We start from the raw sequence: 18595 nt of genomic DNA on the forward strand, positions 1-18595 counted from the left end.
TAAACTGTGTCTTTACCCATTGCACTATCACCCTCTCAAGTTTTAAACATTACGTTTTTACTCCTTGCACTATTACTCCATTTTTACTGCCATCACCCCCTTAAGTTTCAAACTTTGCGTTTTTACTCCTTGCACTATTTCCTCTATTTTTCACCTCCTCAATTTTGAAAATTTCATAAGGTGAACGCATTATAAAGCGTTTAAACTAATTTATTCGTTGTTTCCAATATACTCGCGCGTCGCGACGCGGGGCTAATTTGAAGTACAAATTAGTGAGGCTGTATTTTAACAATATTCATTAAAAGTCGCATTTACCATTTTCATTCCCATTTCTCTTCATCCAAGTCTCACTCTCTGACTTCTGACACCACCACCCAAACTCCGACCACCACTCGCCACCGGCACCGGATCTCCCTCTCAGAACCACCGTTAAGGTACTATCATCTCCACTTTCTCACTGCATTTCACGTTTCACACAACTACTCTTCGCATCCTCACTTTTTTCTAAAATAGGTTAGGGTTTGCGGTCCGTCTGTTTAATATTCGTGTGAGGTTAGGATTTGCAGACGTAATACCAGTGATCCCTAGGAAATTAGGCTTATATGTATGATCATGTTCTAAGGAATTAGGTTATTCTAAGTTATTGTTGCTTTCTGTGCTAGATCTCAAGTAGTGGAATTAAGAAATTACATCACGATTCATGGTTGACTCAAAGTCAATGGAAATCACCTAATGGTTGTGTTAATCTAACTAGAGTAAGAGAGGATTAAGCAAATTGTCCATAGTTTCAAATGCAGCGTCATGTTTAAGTTAACATTTGCAGTGAAAGTCAATTAGGATTTTGTTTATATGTTTCGGTATGTTTATTCAGTTAACTCTTTACAGGTTGTAAAAGGTGTGGAGTTTAGCCAGGTTGCATGTCACAATCTATATAGCAGATATCTTAAAATGGGACGATTAAAGATGCAACCTGGAATTAAAGCAATTGAAGAAGAGCCAGAAGATTATGAAAACACCATTTCCGATAGGGATAAAGCTGCTTTAGGATGCATGATTAACACCGAAATCGGTGCTGTATTAGCTGTAATGAGAAGAAACGTAAGATGGGGAGGTCGTTATATGTCGGGTGATGATCAACTGGAGCACACTCTCATCCAATCTCTCAAGGCACTAAGAAGACAAATATTTTCATTGCAGCATTCATGGCATGCTGTCAATCCAGCTGTGTATCTACAACCATTTTTGGATGTTATTCGATCTGATGAAACTGGTGCACAGATTACAGGCGTTGCTTTGTCGTCTCTTTATAAGATCTTGACCCTTGATGTACTTGATCTGAACACTGTTAATGTCGAAGACGCCATGCATTTGGTAGTTGATGCTGTTACAAGCTGCAGGTTTGAAGTCACTGATCCAGCATCTGAAGAAGTAGTCCTCATGAAGATCTTACAAGTTTTACTTGCTTGTATGAAAAGCAAAGCTTCGGTTATGTTAAGTAATCAACACGTTTGCACCATTGTGAACACGTGTTTCCGTGTCGTTCATCAAGCAGGAAATAAAGGTGAATTGTTGCAGCGTATGGCCCGCCATACCTTGCATGAAATCATTAGGTGTATCTTTTCACATCTTCCCGATGTTGCCAAACAAGAGGTCAACGGGCTGACCGATGATAGTTCGTTCGGTGGTAAGCAGTTGGAAAACGGTAATGGTGGTTCTGAGTTTGACGCTAATATAGTGGTTCCCGCTATAAATGAGAATATAGTGGTCCTTGGTACCGGAAAAGATGCAGTTTCATATGATTTGAATTTAATGACGGAACCGTACGGTGTGCCTTGTATGGTGGAGATATTTCATTTCTTATGTTCATTGCTAAACGCCGTTGAACACATGGCAATCGGTCCAAGAGCAAACACCGTAGCTTATGATGAAGACATACCCCTTTTTGCTTTAGGTCTGATCAATTCCGCAATCGAATTGGGCGGCTCCGCCATACGCCGCCACCCGAGAATATTAACTTTAGTGCAAGATGAGCTCTTTCGTAATCTGATGCAATTTGGCTTATCAACAAGCCCTCTAATTCTTTCAATGATCTGCAGCATTGTTTTAAACCTATATCAACATTTGCGTACCGAACTTAAACTACAACTTGAAGCTTTCTTTTCGTGTGTGATTTTAAGACTCGCACAAAGCAGATACGGAGCTTCGTACCAGCAGCAAGAGGTTGCTATGGAGGCACTTGTTGACTTTTGTAGACTGAAATCTTTCATGGTGGAGATGTATGCCAATCTAGATTGCGATATAACATGCAGCAATATATTCGAAGATCTCGCTAGTTTGTTATCCAAAAGTGCGTTCCCTGTAAACTGTCCACTATCCGCGATGCATATTCTCGCTTTAGACGGTTTAATCGCTGTGATTCAGCGAATGGCTGAGAGAATAAGCAACGCACCAGTTAGTTCCGAATTAGCTCCAGTAAACCTCGAAGAGTATACGCCGTTTTGGATGGTTAAATGTGATAACTACAGTGATCCTGATTACTGGGTCCCGTTTGTACGCAGGAGAAAGTACATAAAAAAGCGGCTTATGATCGGAGCTGATCATTTTAACAGAGATCCGAAAAAAGGGCTCGAGTTTCTTCAAGGAACGCATCTTTTACCCGTAAAACTTGACCCGCAGAGCGTGGCTTGCTTTTTCCGGTACACTGCTGGCTTAGATAAGAATCTTGTCGGGGATTTTTTGGGTAATCACGATGAGTTTTGTGTTCTGGTTCTTCATGAATTTGCTGGAACTTTCGATTTCCAAGATATGAATCTGGATACTGCGTTACGTCTCTTTTTAGAGACGTTTAGGCTACCGGGAGAATCACAAAAGATACAGAGGGTGTTGGAGGCGTTTTCCGAGAGATATTATGAGCAATCACCGCAGATTCTTGCTAACAAAGATGCTGCTCTTTTATTGTCGTATTCTTTAATTATGCTCAATACCGATCAGCATAACGTTCAAGTTAAGAAGAAGATGACAGAGGAGGATTTCATAAGAAATAACCGTCACATTAACGGTGGCAACGATCTCCCTCGAGAATTCTTGTCCGAGCTCTACGATTCGATTTGCAAAAACGAAATACGAACGATCCCGGATCAAAGTGCCGCCTTCCCCGAAATGAACCCTAGCCGTTGGATTGATCTAATGCACAAGTCGAAGAAAACCGCACCATTCATTTTGTCAGATTCGAAAAGTCACCTTGACCGTGATATGTTTGCTGTGATGTCCGGCCCGACAATTGCTGCTATATCTGTTGTGTTTGACCATGCTGAGGTGGAAGACGTGTTCCAAACGTGTATCGATGGGTTCTTAGCTGTTGCGAAAATTTCAGCCTGCCATCATCTTGAAGATGTTTTGGATGATTTGGTTGTTTCTCTTTGCAAGTTCACCACGCTTTTGAACCCCTCGTCTGCTGAAGAACCGGTTTTAGCCTTTGGTGATGATGCAAAGGCTAGGATGGCAACCATAACCGTTTTCACCATCGCCAATAGGTAACCATCATTTCTTTATATATTTTCTATGACAAAATAGATAATAGAGATCGCAAGATGAATGACCGTGTGGGTTGTGTAATGAGTCAAAACGGGTTTTTTAGTGTGGGTCGGAAAAGGCAGGCCCGGGTTGATCCACTCACCCACAGGCACTTCCGTTTTTTTCTTTCCAATCTCTAAATATATTATATATTATATCTATATAAAGCATTTCCTATAGGTAAAGATGTAATTTCAAAAAAAATCTTTAAGACACCAGTTACAACTTTTAAAGCATAAGGTACAAGAGTTCTATGCAATAATTCCTAATTTGTCCCTATTTAAAAAACTTTTCCTAATTAATACATTATTTAATACACATAAGATTATTTAATTCACCACATTAAATTACGATTTAAATTTACATTTACTCTAGATATGTTTATAACTAAATACTATTTAAACTACGATTTAAATTTACATTTACTCTAGATATGTTTATAACTAAATACTATTTAAGATAAATGTTACTAAATATATTTTTCAATTTATATTTAAATACTTAAGTATATAATTACGAAATATTTATAATAATAATAACAATAATACCCAAATATAATTAAGTTTTATTTTTTTTAAACCCAAGTGTATAATTTCTAAACATTTATAATAATAACAACAATAATAATGACACCCAAATCAGTATTTTATGACCACAGAAAGAGTTATATTACAACATGTACGCACATACGTAAATATGAATGAAATGATTGAGTGGGTTTTACGCATTAAAATCAAATTTGGGTGAGTTTCAATCCATTTGTTCTATTACCCTTTTAGCTAAATTTGTAGATCTGACCCGTTCTAAATAAAACATAGCCCAAATCGTCTGTTTGTAAGTCATAACTGAATGGGTCGAAATATCAACCTCAAATTGTCCAATTATATACAGGTACGGTGATTTTATTCGGGCGGGTTGGAGGAACATTCTGGATTGCATCTTGAAGCTGCACAAGCTCGGTCTTCTTCCCGCTCGAGTTGCTAGTGATGCAGCTGATGATTCAGAACTCTCATCTGAACCGGGACACGGGAAGCCATTAACAAATTCTTTATCCAATGCTCACATGCCAGCTGTCAGTACCCCACGGAGGTCATCCGGGTTAATGGGCCGGTTCAGCCAACTCTTATCTCTTGACACAGAGGAACCAAGACTCCAACCAACCGAACAACAACTTGCTGCACATCAGCGTACTCTTCAAACCATTCAAAAATGCCACATTGATAGTATTTTCACCGAGAGCAAGTTTCTTCAATCTGATTCGTTGTTACACCTTGCCCGGGCTCTCATTTGGGCAGCCGGGCGGCCTCCCAAGGGTAATAGCTCTCCCGAAGACGAAGATACCGCGGTTTTCTGCTTAGAGTTATTAATCGCAATCACATTAAACAATAGGGACAGGATTGTAATTCTGTGGCAGGGTGTTTACGAACACATAGCCGGTATCGTCCAGACGACTGCCATGCCGTGTGCGCTTGTTGAAAAAGCGGTTTTTGGACTTTTAAGAATCTGTCAACGGCTTCTTCCTTACAAAGAGAATTTAGCGGATGATCTTTTACGGTCGCTTCAACTAGTCTTGAAACTTGATGCCAGGGTGGCGGACGCGTATTGTGAGCAGATAACACAGGAAGTGAGCCGTTTAGTGAAAGCAAACGCCTCTCATATCCGCTCCCAAATGGGTTGGAAGACGATTACGTCTTTACTTTCCATCACCGCGCGGTATCCGGAAGCTTCCGAGGTCGGATTTGATGCGCTTCTGTTTATTATGTCTGACGGGATCAACTTAATGCCAGCTAATTTTACCACGTGTGTGGAAGCGGCAAGACAGTTTGCTGAGTCACGTGTTGCACATGCTGACAGGTCCATTCGTGCACTCGATCTTATGTCGGGGTCCATCATTTGTCTGACTCAGTGGGCCCAAGAAGCCCGAGAAGCCATGGGGGAAATGGAGGCTGCGAAAACATGTCAAGATATAGGAGAGATGTGGTTGAGACTCGTGCAAGGGTTAAGAAAAGTTTGTCTGGATCAGAGAGAAGATGTTAGGAACCACGCTCTTCTATCGTTACAAATGTGTCTGACCGGGGTTGACCAGGTCAACATCCAACACGGTCTCTGGCTACAATGTTTTGACATGGTGATCTTCACGGTTCTTGATGACTTACTAGAAATCTCGCAAGGACACACTCAAAAAGATTTCAGAAACATGGAAGGAACACTTGTGTTGGCTTTAAAACTTCTTTCGAAAGTGTTTCTACAACTGCTTCCCGAGCTTTCCCAAGTAACGACGTTTTGTAAACTATGGTTGGGCGTTCTTAGTCGGATGGAGAAATACGTAAAAGTCAAAGTCAGAGGCAAAAAGAACGAAAAGCTTCAAGAATTAGTCCCCGAACTTCTAAAGAACATTTTAATCGTCATGAAAACGAAAGGAGTTTTGGTTCAAAGAAGCGCCCTTGGCGGAGACAGCTTATGGGAACTCACATGGCTTCATGTGAATATCATTGCCCCGTCACTTCAATCAGAAGTATTTCCAGACCAAGATTCTGAACAAAAACATGAAAATTGTGGTGAAAATGAAGAAACTGGGTGACTGTTGTACAGAGTGTATTCATGTTTGGTTTGGTTTTGTTGGTATGACTGTGAGTATGGATTTTTAATAGTACAGAGGAATGAAAATTCCATACCCAAGGGTTTCATTTATGATTCTTTCATTCCCAAACTCTTGATCCAAACACATACTTAGTTGTGATTATTATTGTCTAATTTTCGAGTGATCGATCGGCAGTTTGTAACAGTTGTAGTTGCTTTGTTTCTTAGAAAAACTGTTGTGCTCGTAGAAGTTCAGAAAACATCAGTTGACAGGCTTCTGTTACCTACCACATTATCGGGTTCCTTTATGTTTTCATTGTACCTTTATTGAACCAATTGTCAAGTGAGCAACAGGGGAATCTAATGTGGCATTAATGCGCGAAAACATACTAATCAATGCATTTCCAGTCGTCCGATTGAGCCGATGTGGGAATAGATCTGATGTATTCCTGGAGTACTGTTATTTATCCTGGTGTACTTTGTTATAGAGTTGGTTATTTGTGATTATCTTAGACCAGGTCAATAATGTACATCCTTTATACCACTAAATATGTATGAATGCATCCTCGAATCGATAGAGGGATTGGTTTGTTTTGTTAAATAAACAAACCGATACAAATGACTAGTTACGTTTACAACCCTCATACTATGTTATTATTACAATTGGCCCCCTCTACTATGTGATACAATAATTTGAGGTGGATTTTTACAAACCTTACATGGGATTGACCTTATATCGATCATATTCCGAAGGTTTTACCCCTAAGTGGATTGGAATTTGACGAGCTTATCCATTCAGTTTAATTTAATCACCGCTCACACACATGGTATGATTATTGATGAATGTAACAAGTTTAATTTAAGTTTATTATTTGTATGAAAAAAAGTTGTTTGGGAACTTATAGTTGTAAAATAAAAAGTGTTCCTCCTAAAGTGGTTGTTCGTTCTAGTCTCATATAAACATTGGTGTAGATTTAGGAGTAACTTTGTTGGTTGTTTGAGTTAGAGAAAAAAAAAGAAGTAAAAGTTTGTGGAATTATATGTGGATCAAAACCTGGCAGACGATAATGTGACATCTAGGTGTCTGGTAGTGTATGAAATCAGGATTTTGGTAAAAACAAGTTAATTTGGTGATTAAACTATACAAGTTGGGTGCACAATGATAAAAGTATATGTTTCTAACAATAAAATAACAAGAATAAAAAAAATACAATCATATGTAACCGTCTCCATCAGTTAAGTCCTAGACATCGATGATTGAACGATGAATTTTGAAATTCAATTATTTATATTATTTCAATTATTGACATAGAGTATTTTAAAGGAAAAATTACAAGTTTTGTCATTTATCTTTATACCACTTTTCAGGCGGTGTCCTTTTTAACGAATATTGACATGCGGTATCCTTTACCAGGTATTTTGTTGCAAGTTTAGTCCTTTACACCCAACCCAGTTAAAAAACCCTGTTAATTGTTGACAAGCGGTGTCCTTTACTAGGTATTTTGTTGCAAGTTTACTCCTTTACCTAAGTATTTTGTTGCAAGTTTAGTCCTTTACACCCAACAATTAACAGGGTTTCTTAATTGGGTTGGGTGTAAAGGACTAAACTTGCAACAAAATACCTAGTAAAGGACACCGCCTGAAAAATGGTATAAAGATAAAGGACAAAACTTATAATTTAGAGTAAATCTAAGTTAGAGTAAATTGACCAACAGAGCCGGTCTAAGATTTATATGAAAAAATCATGTTTAATTATTCGGTTTCTGAAACTTGAAATCTATGGTATAAATTGATCGACAGTATTATGACAATCAAGGCGCTATTCATTTTTACAAGCAGGGAAGCTCAATGTACAACTTGGTTTCTTTTCTTGAGGTCCCAAGTTCAACTCCTATTGGCATCATTTTGAAGGACACTGGTAGTGGCCATGAAGTTTAGAACTAGGCCTCTCTGGAGGTCGCCGGTTCGAAACCGAGCCAAATCGGGTTTCACCGCAGTGAGCCTTCAGGCGGGCGGGTTTTCCCCGAAACTGATGGCTTGGTGGCTCGGGTATGCGTCCAACTCTGACCGTTATGTAGGAGAGGATGCATTTACTCGATCGAGTACATCCCAGAATACGTATCATGTGATTTAGTTGGTCGTTCAAAAAAGGAAAGCTCAATGTACAAACCTTTTAATGCAATGGCTTTAAATGTTACATTATTAGCCTCTCGAAACTTAGAATATGGTTCTTTCCACTTCAGTTAAACTTATCATGTAAAGCTTAGCCTTTTTCAAATGTTTTTTTTTTTTTTTTTTTTTTTTTTGCCACTTACAAGTTGACAAGTGACCCATTCATTTTTTTATAACTTCTAAAATGTGATATTTGATAAAATTCTAAATATAGTGCTACAACATCTTTATTTTTATCTTCGTTTCAATATAAGTTTTGTTCAAGTGAGAGTTTCACAGATAATGTACAAGTCATCTAAGTATCCATGGACACATCCTTAAAGTGGTAAAGTCATGGCATGTGGGTTCAATGGCCAATCTAGAAGGGTCCATGGACACATCCTTAAAGTGGTAAAGTCATGGCATGTGGGTTCAATGGCCGATCTAGAAGGGGTTGAGAGGCTGCCCAGGATTTCTCTCAACTTTCTTGGTGAAGTACAATTTTTTTCTCGACTTTATGTAGATTTGCCACTGCATACACTGATTTTTTTCTCCAAATACGCTATAATATACACTGAATTTTTTTGCTACCCGTGAATGTTTCTTCTAGACTTGACAAGGTGTGGTTTTACATTTTTATGTAAAGTTTTTTAATATTATCAACTAGTAGGATTTTCCCATGCGTTATGGCGGAAAATCAGTTGATATCGGTTTGGTTCATTATGGTAACGTCACTTGTTATAGCAATCGAAAGATATAACCCAAAAAATAACGTCACGATATGCCCAAAAGGATAACGACACATATTTTACAACGATCAAAAAAGTGAATATCCTGTTCGATCAGAATCAACCTGGCATTGATATTGTTGGGATGCATGATACCAACACTCGTTATAGCTTACAATTTAAAAAAGATACTCTGTGCCGATATTGAAGTTGTTCGAATGGTATTGGTTCCATTCGTCACTATAAATAAAACAATTATATTTGACATGTTGGATTTTGAATAAAACTTTTATCGAAACATAGATAAAAACAAACACGTCGCAATTGTATATTCAAAATTTTATAAAACATCACATTATATTAGAATAACAAAAACGGTAACCGGCGTTAATATATATAAAAAAAAGTAAATGTGAGGTTGTTTTCAGAAATTGTACGTTTGTGATTCAATAACAAAAAAAAAGGTAAACAATGTCAATTTATGTATAAAAAATAAATAAAATGTGAGGATGTTTTGATAACATATACGTTCGTGATTCGATTACGTGTAAATTACCCTACATAACTAGGTTTCGTAAAAAAATTATACCAAGACGCAGAGAAAAATAGGCACCCCGCAACAACGTATTCTAAATTTTATAAAATATCGTTTTTTAAAAGTTATAAGAGAAAAACAAAATATGTTTAACATTAGTTATAGAGTAAACTTCCGTTTTGCTCCCTGTGATTTGGTCGTTTTAATGGTTTTGCCTCAATCCTTTAAAAATAGTCATTTTACTCCCTGATCTATGAAGCTCATCTCTATTTCACTCTCCGCCCCTAACGCCATCCAATTCCTTTGTTAAATCCTGGTCACATGTCCCACACATGAGGGGCATTTTAGTCTTTCCCATTTTTTTCTAAAAAGATTTTTTATTATAGTATATAATAAATTAATTATTTTCTATTATTTACTTAAATATGTATATATCAGATTTTTTTAGTATTTTATCATAAACCCCTCAAATCTCACCCTCTCTCTATCTTCAAACCACCCAACACCGTCACCGACCACCACTGGGCACCACACGCCGACCACCACCACCATCTCCAAAATTGAAGCCCTAATCAACTCATCACCTCATTTTTTTCCTCCTATTTTCACTTCACCTTTCTTTTCCTGTTTATCTTCTCAAGAAACCTTGCAATAAACCCTCAAAAACATTTTAACATATATCACAAAAGTCTTACACAAAATCTTACCCAACATCAACCAAAATTCGCTGCCTCTTCACCGGAGCCGCAACTCAACACTGCGGAGATGGCGGTTCCACCATTCTAAAGCTGAGTTCTTAAACAGATTGGAAGCAAACATTATCTTATCCTCTTCCGCACACATGCTTATTTTTAAGACTGCCTCAGTCTTTTTTATCCAGCGTAGAGTTGCAATGGGTCCTTCATTGCCCGAGAATTCTATTGGTTTGCAGGACCAGAATTCCTTGTAAGAACAACTATAAGACATGGTTCTTCTTTTTTTGGGGATGGGCACTTGAAGTATTGGTCCATTGTTTACGCTGTGATCTGGTTCAGTGGCTCGTTTACTGCCATTATTACTTTATTATCAGCTTCCTTAACAGTTTGAATAATAAATGGCATTGCATCTATAATCCCTTGTGCCACTATGTGTTGGATGGCACTATTATCCACTTGGTTTCCATTGTTATTGTTGTTCGGGTTATCGTGATTATTCTGGTTTTCATTATTCTGGTTTTCCTGGTTCACTTCGTTATCCATCTGAGTTTTAAACATTTGCTAATTATTAATATTACAAAATAATATTTAATGCAACCAATCACATAATACATATTGATCAAAAACGTCGAGCATTGCGACTTACTCTTTCTTATATATAGTATGCATCTAATACAAACTGATACTGGAATTGAAAATTACAATACTATTAGGCATCAGTAACTATTGTCTAGATATATATATATATATATATATATATATATATATATATATAGGGGCTGCTAGAATGAGAACCACATCGAGTTGTAAGAACCGCGAGAACTACTTGATCCGGGGTGAGGTGGACCAATTTTTTTTTCAAAAACGTAGATGCATGTATTATAAACACATTCGTAAAAAAAAATTTTAAAAAAAAAATGCCGTGCGTGTAGTTTTTTACACCACAAGTTTGTGGTTTACGAGTTCCGTAAATTACGGAACTCGTAAACCACAAACTTGTGGTGTAAAAAACTACACGCACGGCATTTTTAAATTTTTTTTTTACGAATGTGTTTATAATACATGCATCTACGTTTTTGAAAAAAAAAATTTGGTCCACCTCGCCTCATACGATGTGGTTCTCGCGGTTCTTATAACTCGAGGTGGTTCTCATTCTAGCGGTCCCCTATATGTATATATATATATATATATATATATATAGGGAGAGGATCATGAGAAAACTACATATAAATGAGAATACTAGAAAACTAACTAGAAAACCTAAAAAAAAAGCTAAAAATCATACCAATTTTGTTTTTTTACAATTATTTATTAAAAAATCGCTACTTTTTATATATAAAAAAATTTTAATTTTTTTTTGTTGTACTGCACATGTGCATTATATGTTTTTTAGTTAGTTTTTTTTGTTTTCTCATTTAAACTAGTTTTCTCATGATCCATCCCATATATATATATATTCAAACATACACACATATTATACATATTATTATTATTATTATTATTATTATTATTATTATTATTATTATTACTACCTCCACCATCACTGATATGGGTTCATCCAGAACTCCGTATTACGCTCGTCATACTTCCAGACGAGTCGTTCTCCAACCTGTCTCATCCTCTCGCTATTTTCTAAAATTTCCTCACCGAAAGTTCTGAGTTCTTGTACATTCTCTGCACTCATTGGGAGTGCAGGTGCTGGTACTGGGTTTGGGAATTGGGGCATGGGCTCCTGGTACGGGTATGGATTCTCTATAATTTCCCTAATGTATTGATCGCTATCATAGAAGGGATCTAGAGGATCCAAACCTGGGTAGGCTGCTAGATACGGCATGGGTTCATCTTCTGGTATTGGGTAGTGTGGCTGGTAGTCCCTATGGTCGTCAAACCACGGGTCGTAGTTTGGGTCTAAGGGATTGGGTGCTAGTACTCTAGGTATCTCTTCTGGGTTGAAATCATGCATTGGGATTTGATTTTCTGGGTTGTTTTCAATTTCCATTGGCTGGGTGGGAAACAGTGGTAATGGTTGGGGTGCTATAAGTTGCTCCAAGTTAGGGTCGACAGCTGTGGTTGCTAGGATATGAAAATTGGCTAAACTCCTATTAAGCATATCCTGTGTGTGCATCTGTTTCTCTCTTGGCGGCTGCTACAGCACGCTGTTGTTGCAACTTTTTCATTCTCTTCCTACGTTCATGCGCTCCCCTACTGAACCATCCTCTCTTTTTAGGAGGGAATGGCTATTCAAACTGAGCCTTAAACACGAATATCCCATCTTCATTGTCAGCTGAATACCCTGAGAAGGCAGGCTGTGAAGAGGTGCCTTCGCTCCTAGGTGAGCTGGACAACTGACGGTAGGCGTCAGAAGGTCCTTGGTCGCTCATACTGAAAACTAACAAATAGTCAAATAACACACAACAATAAAATACAGATATGCATGTAGTTCCGTAGATAATTTCCTAACAATTCGAATAATATATTGGTGTCAGCAGAACACTTCTGTGGCTGAATCTGCGGCTTAGCTCTGATACCACCTTCTGTCACAACCCCGTCCCCTAACAATCCGAGAACGGGCGGCCATGGCAAGTGGTATCGGTGTTTATCATTTTGGCAGCTGAAATTACATCAGGACCGTAGTTAGGAAATATTTTATCAGAGTAAAATACCACACTTTCATAACATTAAACACGTGGGAAAATCCCAAGTTTTAAGTACACACATTTTCATAGGAATAAATCCTATTTGATTTAATAAAACATCTCTTTTATTTTAGGTAACTTTATAGCCACTTTTCCAAGCCTTCAGTGCTATCCAGCTGGCTTCTATTTGGCTTTCACATTTTGTTACCTGAAACGCGTTTAAAAACATTTTGTCAGCGGAAAATACTGGTGAGTGAATCTCAGTTTAATCAAGTTAAGTAAAACCATTGTACAGTATTGAGGGTGGTCGCGCAATTACATTTGTTTCCATCTACTTTAATTACCACCCATGGTACTGTCGACCCGACTTGTGGTCATGTTACTACAATGTAGTAACAAATTTTGTATACAAAACCCCAACATACCGATGATAATTGTAGAATACAAATACTCAATCACTGTTCAATATAATATTAATTAAGTGAGGTTTTGTAAAAACAATTTGCAAAAAGGAGATTACTCACATTGCTGTCTTAGGGTTTTCCTTACGGATTTCCTGGTGATTATCTATTAAATACAAAAATGCACACGTGTTAGTATAATAACCCAATATTTACATTAGTAATACCCTCCCCGAGACGGCATTCCAACGACTACGTCGGGCAGAACCTCGACAGCCGTTACGGAACCCTGGATCAATCGGGCAGCGTATCTAATACGTAACCGGGGTTATAATACTTACAACGAGGCAGAACTTCGTTAATTAGGGGGCTATAATACCCGAGAATCACTTTATCTATGTGAAATTTCGAGAGAAGAAAAGAAATTGAGCGAGTTGGACTGAAGGTCGAAGCCCTCCATTTATAGGGCTGATTTCTCAGTCCCTCGCGGCCCGCGAAAACCAAAGGGTCGTCTTACGCGGCCCGCGACATAGGGGTAGTAGGGCCTAGCTTTGCCTGGTCACCACTATAGGCTCGACGTGTGGCTGCCACGTGGCAGCACCGGGTGTCGTTGTGTGGCAAGGCTGTCGCGCCCCGCGTAGATGGTAGCCAAGGGCTACGCAGCCCGCGAGCGCCCTTATTTTCCAGTTTTTGTTAGTTTTTATAATATTAAAGGTATTCGGGGTCCGTTTTCGTATACGTGGTGTATTTTAGGACACATTGGGATATTTTAATTATTTTTAGGGTGTCGAAAATATTTAGGAGGGTTGTTATACCGGGAGCGGGCGCCGCGAGATCCAGATCAGTGGTATCGGTGTTTACTAATTTGGCAGCGGAATACATCAGGATCGTAGTTAGTAAATATTTTTATCAGAGTAAAACACCAAACTTTTTATAATAATAAAATCATTGGAATAAAACCCAAGTTCGTTTGACAATACAATTGTAGGGATAAACCCTAATTATTGAAAACAAAACCTCCTTTTTATTTAGGTAACTTTTATAGCCACTTTTCCAAGCCTTCAGTGCTCTCCAGCTGCCTTCTATTGGCTTTCACATTGTGTTACCTGAAACGCGTTTTAAAAACTTTTTTATCAGCAAGAAATACTGGAAAGTACATTCCATTTTGGTAAAACATCAGTTGTTTACACATTACAATATTAAGGGCGATTACAATGTTTATATCTACACAATTACTCGGTCAGTACGTATCACTCGACGGATCTGTGACTATGGTCATATCACACATTAGATACCTGTGCCCAATTGTGAAGGTTATCAAGTACTGTATACAAACCCCATAATACTGGCAGCAATTGTAGAATTACAAAGACTTAATCACTGTAATTGTATTTGAAAATAATTGAGGTTTTGGTAAACATTTTGACTCACAAAAATGTACTCTCAAATAGTGAGAAAAAGTGAATGTACTTATATTGTTGATTTAGGTAAAACTAGAGCTTCCTGGGGTATCTTCCTGATTATTATCTATTAGAATTAAACAATGCACACGTGTTAGTAAAATAACTCAAATCACATTAACCTTACAACTCGAGACAGAACTCCAATGACTGAGTCAGGCAGAGCCTTGACATGCATTACGGAATCCTAAATTAATCGAGTGTAACAGTAACACAAGATAGAATTCCAACGACTGAGTCAGGCAGAGCCTTGACATGCATTACGGAATCCTAAATCGATCGCGTAGGGTAATAATAGGGTTATAATACTTACAACGAGGCAGAGCTTTGCTTTATAGTGGGTATTATGCCCGGGTATAATAATTGCCTATAGAATATTAGAGAGGGAATTTTAGATTTTGAACGAGTTGAAATGAACTCGTCGACTTCAATTTATAGGCCAAATTTAAGGCGGCTCGCGCCCGCGAAGAAGACAAGGAAGGTCTTCGCGGCCCGCGAGGAACGACGTGTCGCTTATAGCTTCGCCGAGTCAACATATAGGTCTGCCGAGTCACCTGCCACGTGGCACCATGCAGTGTCGATCAAGCAAAGGCCCTCGTGCCCCGCGACAGACCAAGGAGGTCTTGGTCGCGCCCCGTGAGAGACTTCTAAACTTTGTTTTTCTTGATTTTTATAAATACAAGGGTATTTCGGGCTCGTTTCTCGTGTACGGGGTATATTTTAAGACATCTAGGGTCACGTTAAGGGTTCTAGGAGGGTTGTTATATCCTCCCCACCTTGTTTTAGATCTCGCCCTCGAGGTCTACTGGAACAGGTGTAGGTATTTCCTTCGCATCTCTGACTCGAGTTCCCAAGTGTATTCTGGTCCTCTCTTGGAATCCCATTTTACTTTGACCAGAACTAGGCTCTTGTGTTAGAGGTTCTTGATCTTTCTATCTTCGATCTGAACGAGTTTCTCGATGAACTTAAGTTTCTCATTTACCTCTATGTCCTTAAGAGGTATCAGTAATGATTTATAACAACCCTCCTAAAATATTTAGAACACCCCTATACGTCCTAAAATACACCCCGTATGCGAGAAAAGGCTCGAAATACATTTAATTTAATAAAAATAAAATAAAAACAATATTTTAAGTCTGTCGCGGGGCGCGACAGACTACACTTACTCCATCGCGAGGCGCGACAGCCTGGCTACGAGGCCGCACCCCGAGCTGCCACGTGTCAAACCTACACCGGTGACTGCTCAACCCTATGCCCTACACCCCCTAGCTCACGGGCCGCGTAAGCCCTTGTCCCATCTTTCGCAGGGCGTGAGAAACTGCCGATCAGACCCTATAAATAGGATCGATCGGATTCAGTTGGAATTCGTTCAAATCTCGTACTCTCTCTCAAATTTCTGAATTATAGAAAGAATATCAGGTATAATACCCCCTAATTAGCGAAGCTCTGCCTTGTTGTAAGTATTTTAACCCCTGGTTACGTATTAGATACGCTGCCCGATTGATCTAGTGCTCCGTAACGCATGTCGAGGCTCTGCCTGACTCAATCGTTGGAATTTCTGTCTCCGGGAGGGTATAACTAATGTAAATTGGGTTATTATACTAACCCGTGTGCATTATTTAAATTTGATAGATTATAATCTGGAAGTCATAGGGAAAAACCTAAAATAGCAATGTGAGTAATCCTTGTTTTTGTAAACTGTTTTTACAAAACCTCAATTGTTTTAATTTATATTTAACAATAATTGAGTATTTGTATTCTACAATTATCGTCGATATGTTGGGGTTTTGTATACAAAATTTGTTACTACACTCTGAGTAGTAACATGACCACCAGTCATTGATTGACAGTACCGTGGGTGGTAATTAAGGTAGAAATATAAACAAATGTAATTGCGCGACCGCCCTCAATGTTGTAAAATGATAAAACCTGTTTTGATTAAACTGGGATTCACTCGCCAGTATTTCTTGCTGATAAAATGTTTTTAAACGTGTTTCATGTAACAAAATATGAAAGCCAAATAGAAGCCAACTGGACAGCACTGGAGGCTTGGAAAAGTGGCTATAAAAGTTACCTAAAATAAAGAAGAAGTTTTATTTCAATAAATTATGGTTTATCCCTATAAACATGTTTGTAATGGAAACTTGGGTTTATTCCAATATATTTATTATTATAAAAATGTGGTGTTTTACTCTGATAAAATATTTCCTAACTACGGTCCTGATGTAAATTCCGCTGCCAAATAATGATAAACACCGATACCACCATCTCTGAGTAGGCCGCGATTGTCCGCCTCTCGAGGCAGGGGTCGAGGGTTGCGACATGATTCGTCTGCTAAACACTTTTTGAGATTACATACATGAAACACATCATGTATACCTGCCATTTCCTCTGGCAGTTGTAGCTGATAGGCTACGGGTCCTATTCTTCTAATAATCTCAAAAGGTCCAACATACCTGGGGCTTAGCTTTCCTCTTTTAATGAAACTTACTACTCCTTTCCATGGAGAAACTTTTAATAACACTTTATCTCCTACTTGAAATTCTAAAGGTTTTCGTCTGTTATCTACATAACTCTTTTGACGATCTCGTGCTGCTTTTAGTCTTTCCTTGACTTGAATTATCTTATTCGTTGTTTCTTGCACTATCTCTAGTCCAGATAATTGTTTCTCTCCTATTTCTGCCCAACAGACTTGAGTTCTGCACTTTCGTCCATAAAATGCTTTAAAAGGTGAAGCATTAATGCTAGTATGATAGCTTTTATTGTAGGAAAATTCTATTAATGGCAAATGGTCGTCCCAATTTCCTCCGAAATCAATTACACAGACTCTAAGCATATCTTCCATTATCTGGATTGTCCTTTCGCTTTGTCCGTCCGTCTGTGTATGATAAGCAATGCTTAGAAAGTAATATCTAGTTAGTAAGTTATCAAATATAGAGAGTTGGTGTTACTCTAAGATGTAAAACAAAACAGAGAGAGATGTAGAGGTTTTTTTTAGCTTTTTCTCCATAATTTATGAGAAAATAAAAGAAGGGAGTGTGAGTGCTCTTACATTTTTAGATTCTCATGACACTAGTAAAACTCTAGGATTGTCATTTTTTTACTACTATATCTCGAGCGTAGAAGAGAGAAAGATTACGTGTAACTAACTATAAGTTCGTGATATCTAATAAAATATATAAGTTTGTTATATGAGTAAACTGCAATTTTACCTCCTGGGATTTAGGCCAATTGGCACTCTGACCCCCTCTAACGAAATAATTGCAATTCCCCCCCCCCAACGTTGTTGTTATGTCGCATAATTACCCCCTGCCATCAAATAAGTTAATAGATCTGTTAACTGGGATGTGAAATGACTATCTTACCCTTTCATATTACCCCCTATGGTTTGTTATACTCTGTAATATTACCCCTGGTGTAAAATGACTAAATTATCCTTTATAATTACCCCCTGTGATTTGTTGTACTCTGCAATATTACCCCTGGTGCGACACCTCCAAACAAAATCATTAACTTTCCTATAATAAAATAGAAAACGACAAACTGCTTTTCATTCACAACTTTGAATTTCATAGCACCTCAGTTGTATCCTACGCTCAAGTAGGAGCAGAGGCATAGTCATCATCTTCTTTGATAACTAGCCGGAATCATCATCATCGCCACTTAAGATACTAACAAAGATTTATCATAGCTATCATTAAAACAATTTCGGACTTCATCATCACTTAAAGCCAGTCAACATAATTCATTTTTTCATATTCCGATTATTCAGATATGCATGACCAGGTGTACACTATGCATAATCAGTTGTACGTTTTCATGATTCCGACGACTTT

The 18595-nt window shown here is 38.1% G+C and overlaps 1 protein-coding gene across 1 annotated transcript; it reads left to right on the plus strand.

Annotated features, from left to right (window-relative positions):
• The first annotated feature begins 278 nt into the window (after positions 1-278).
• LOC110877599 (ARF guanine-nucleotide exchange factor GNOM) lies at positions 279-6358 on the plus strand. The gene is made up of 3 exons (XM_022125761.2): positions 279-434; positions 886-3533; positions 4465-6358. The coding sequence occupies exons 2-3, from the start codon at positions 949-951 to the stop codon at positions 6152-6154; spliced, it is 4275 nt and encodes a 1424-aa protein (XP_021981453.1). The 5' UTR covers positions 279-434; positions 886-948; the 3' UTR covers positions 6155-6358.
• Positions 6359-18595: the final 12237 nt, after the last annotated feature.

Source organism: Helianthus annuus, chromosome 5 (genome assembly GCF_002127325.2).
Source record: "Helianthus annuus cultivar XRQ/B chromosome 5, HanXRQr2.0-SUNRISE, whole genome shotgun sequence".
Lineage (NCBI taxonomy): Eukaryota > Viridiplantae > Streptophyta > Magnoliopsida > Asterales > Asteraceae > Helianthus > Helianthus annuus.

What these genes read in the sequence shown, in the direction of transcription:
- LOC110877599 (XM_022125761.2), top strand. Translation starts at nt 949, where the DNA reads ATGGGACGATTAAAGATGCAACCTGGAATTAAAGCAATTGAAGAAGAG. An exon ending in GTTTTCACCATCGCCAATAG is followed by an intron (nt 3,534 to 4,464) that starts GTAACCATCATT and finishes AATTATATACAG; the next exon opens with GTACGGTGATTTTATTCGGG.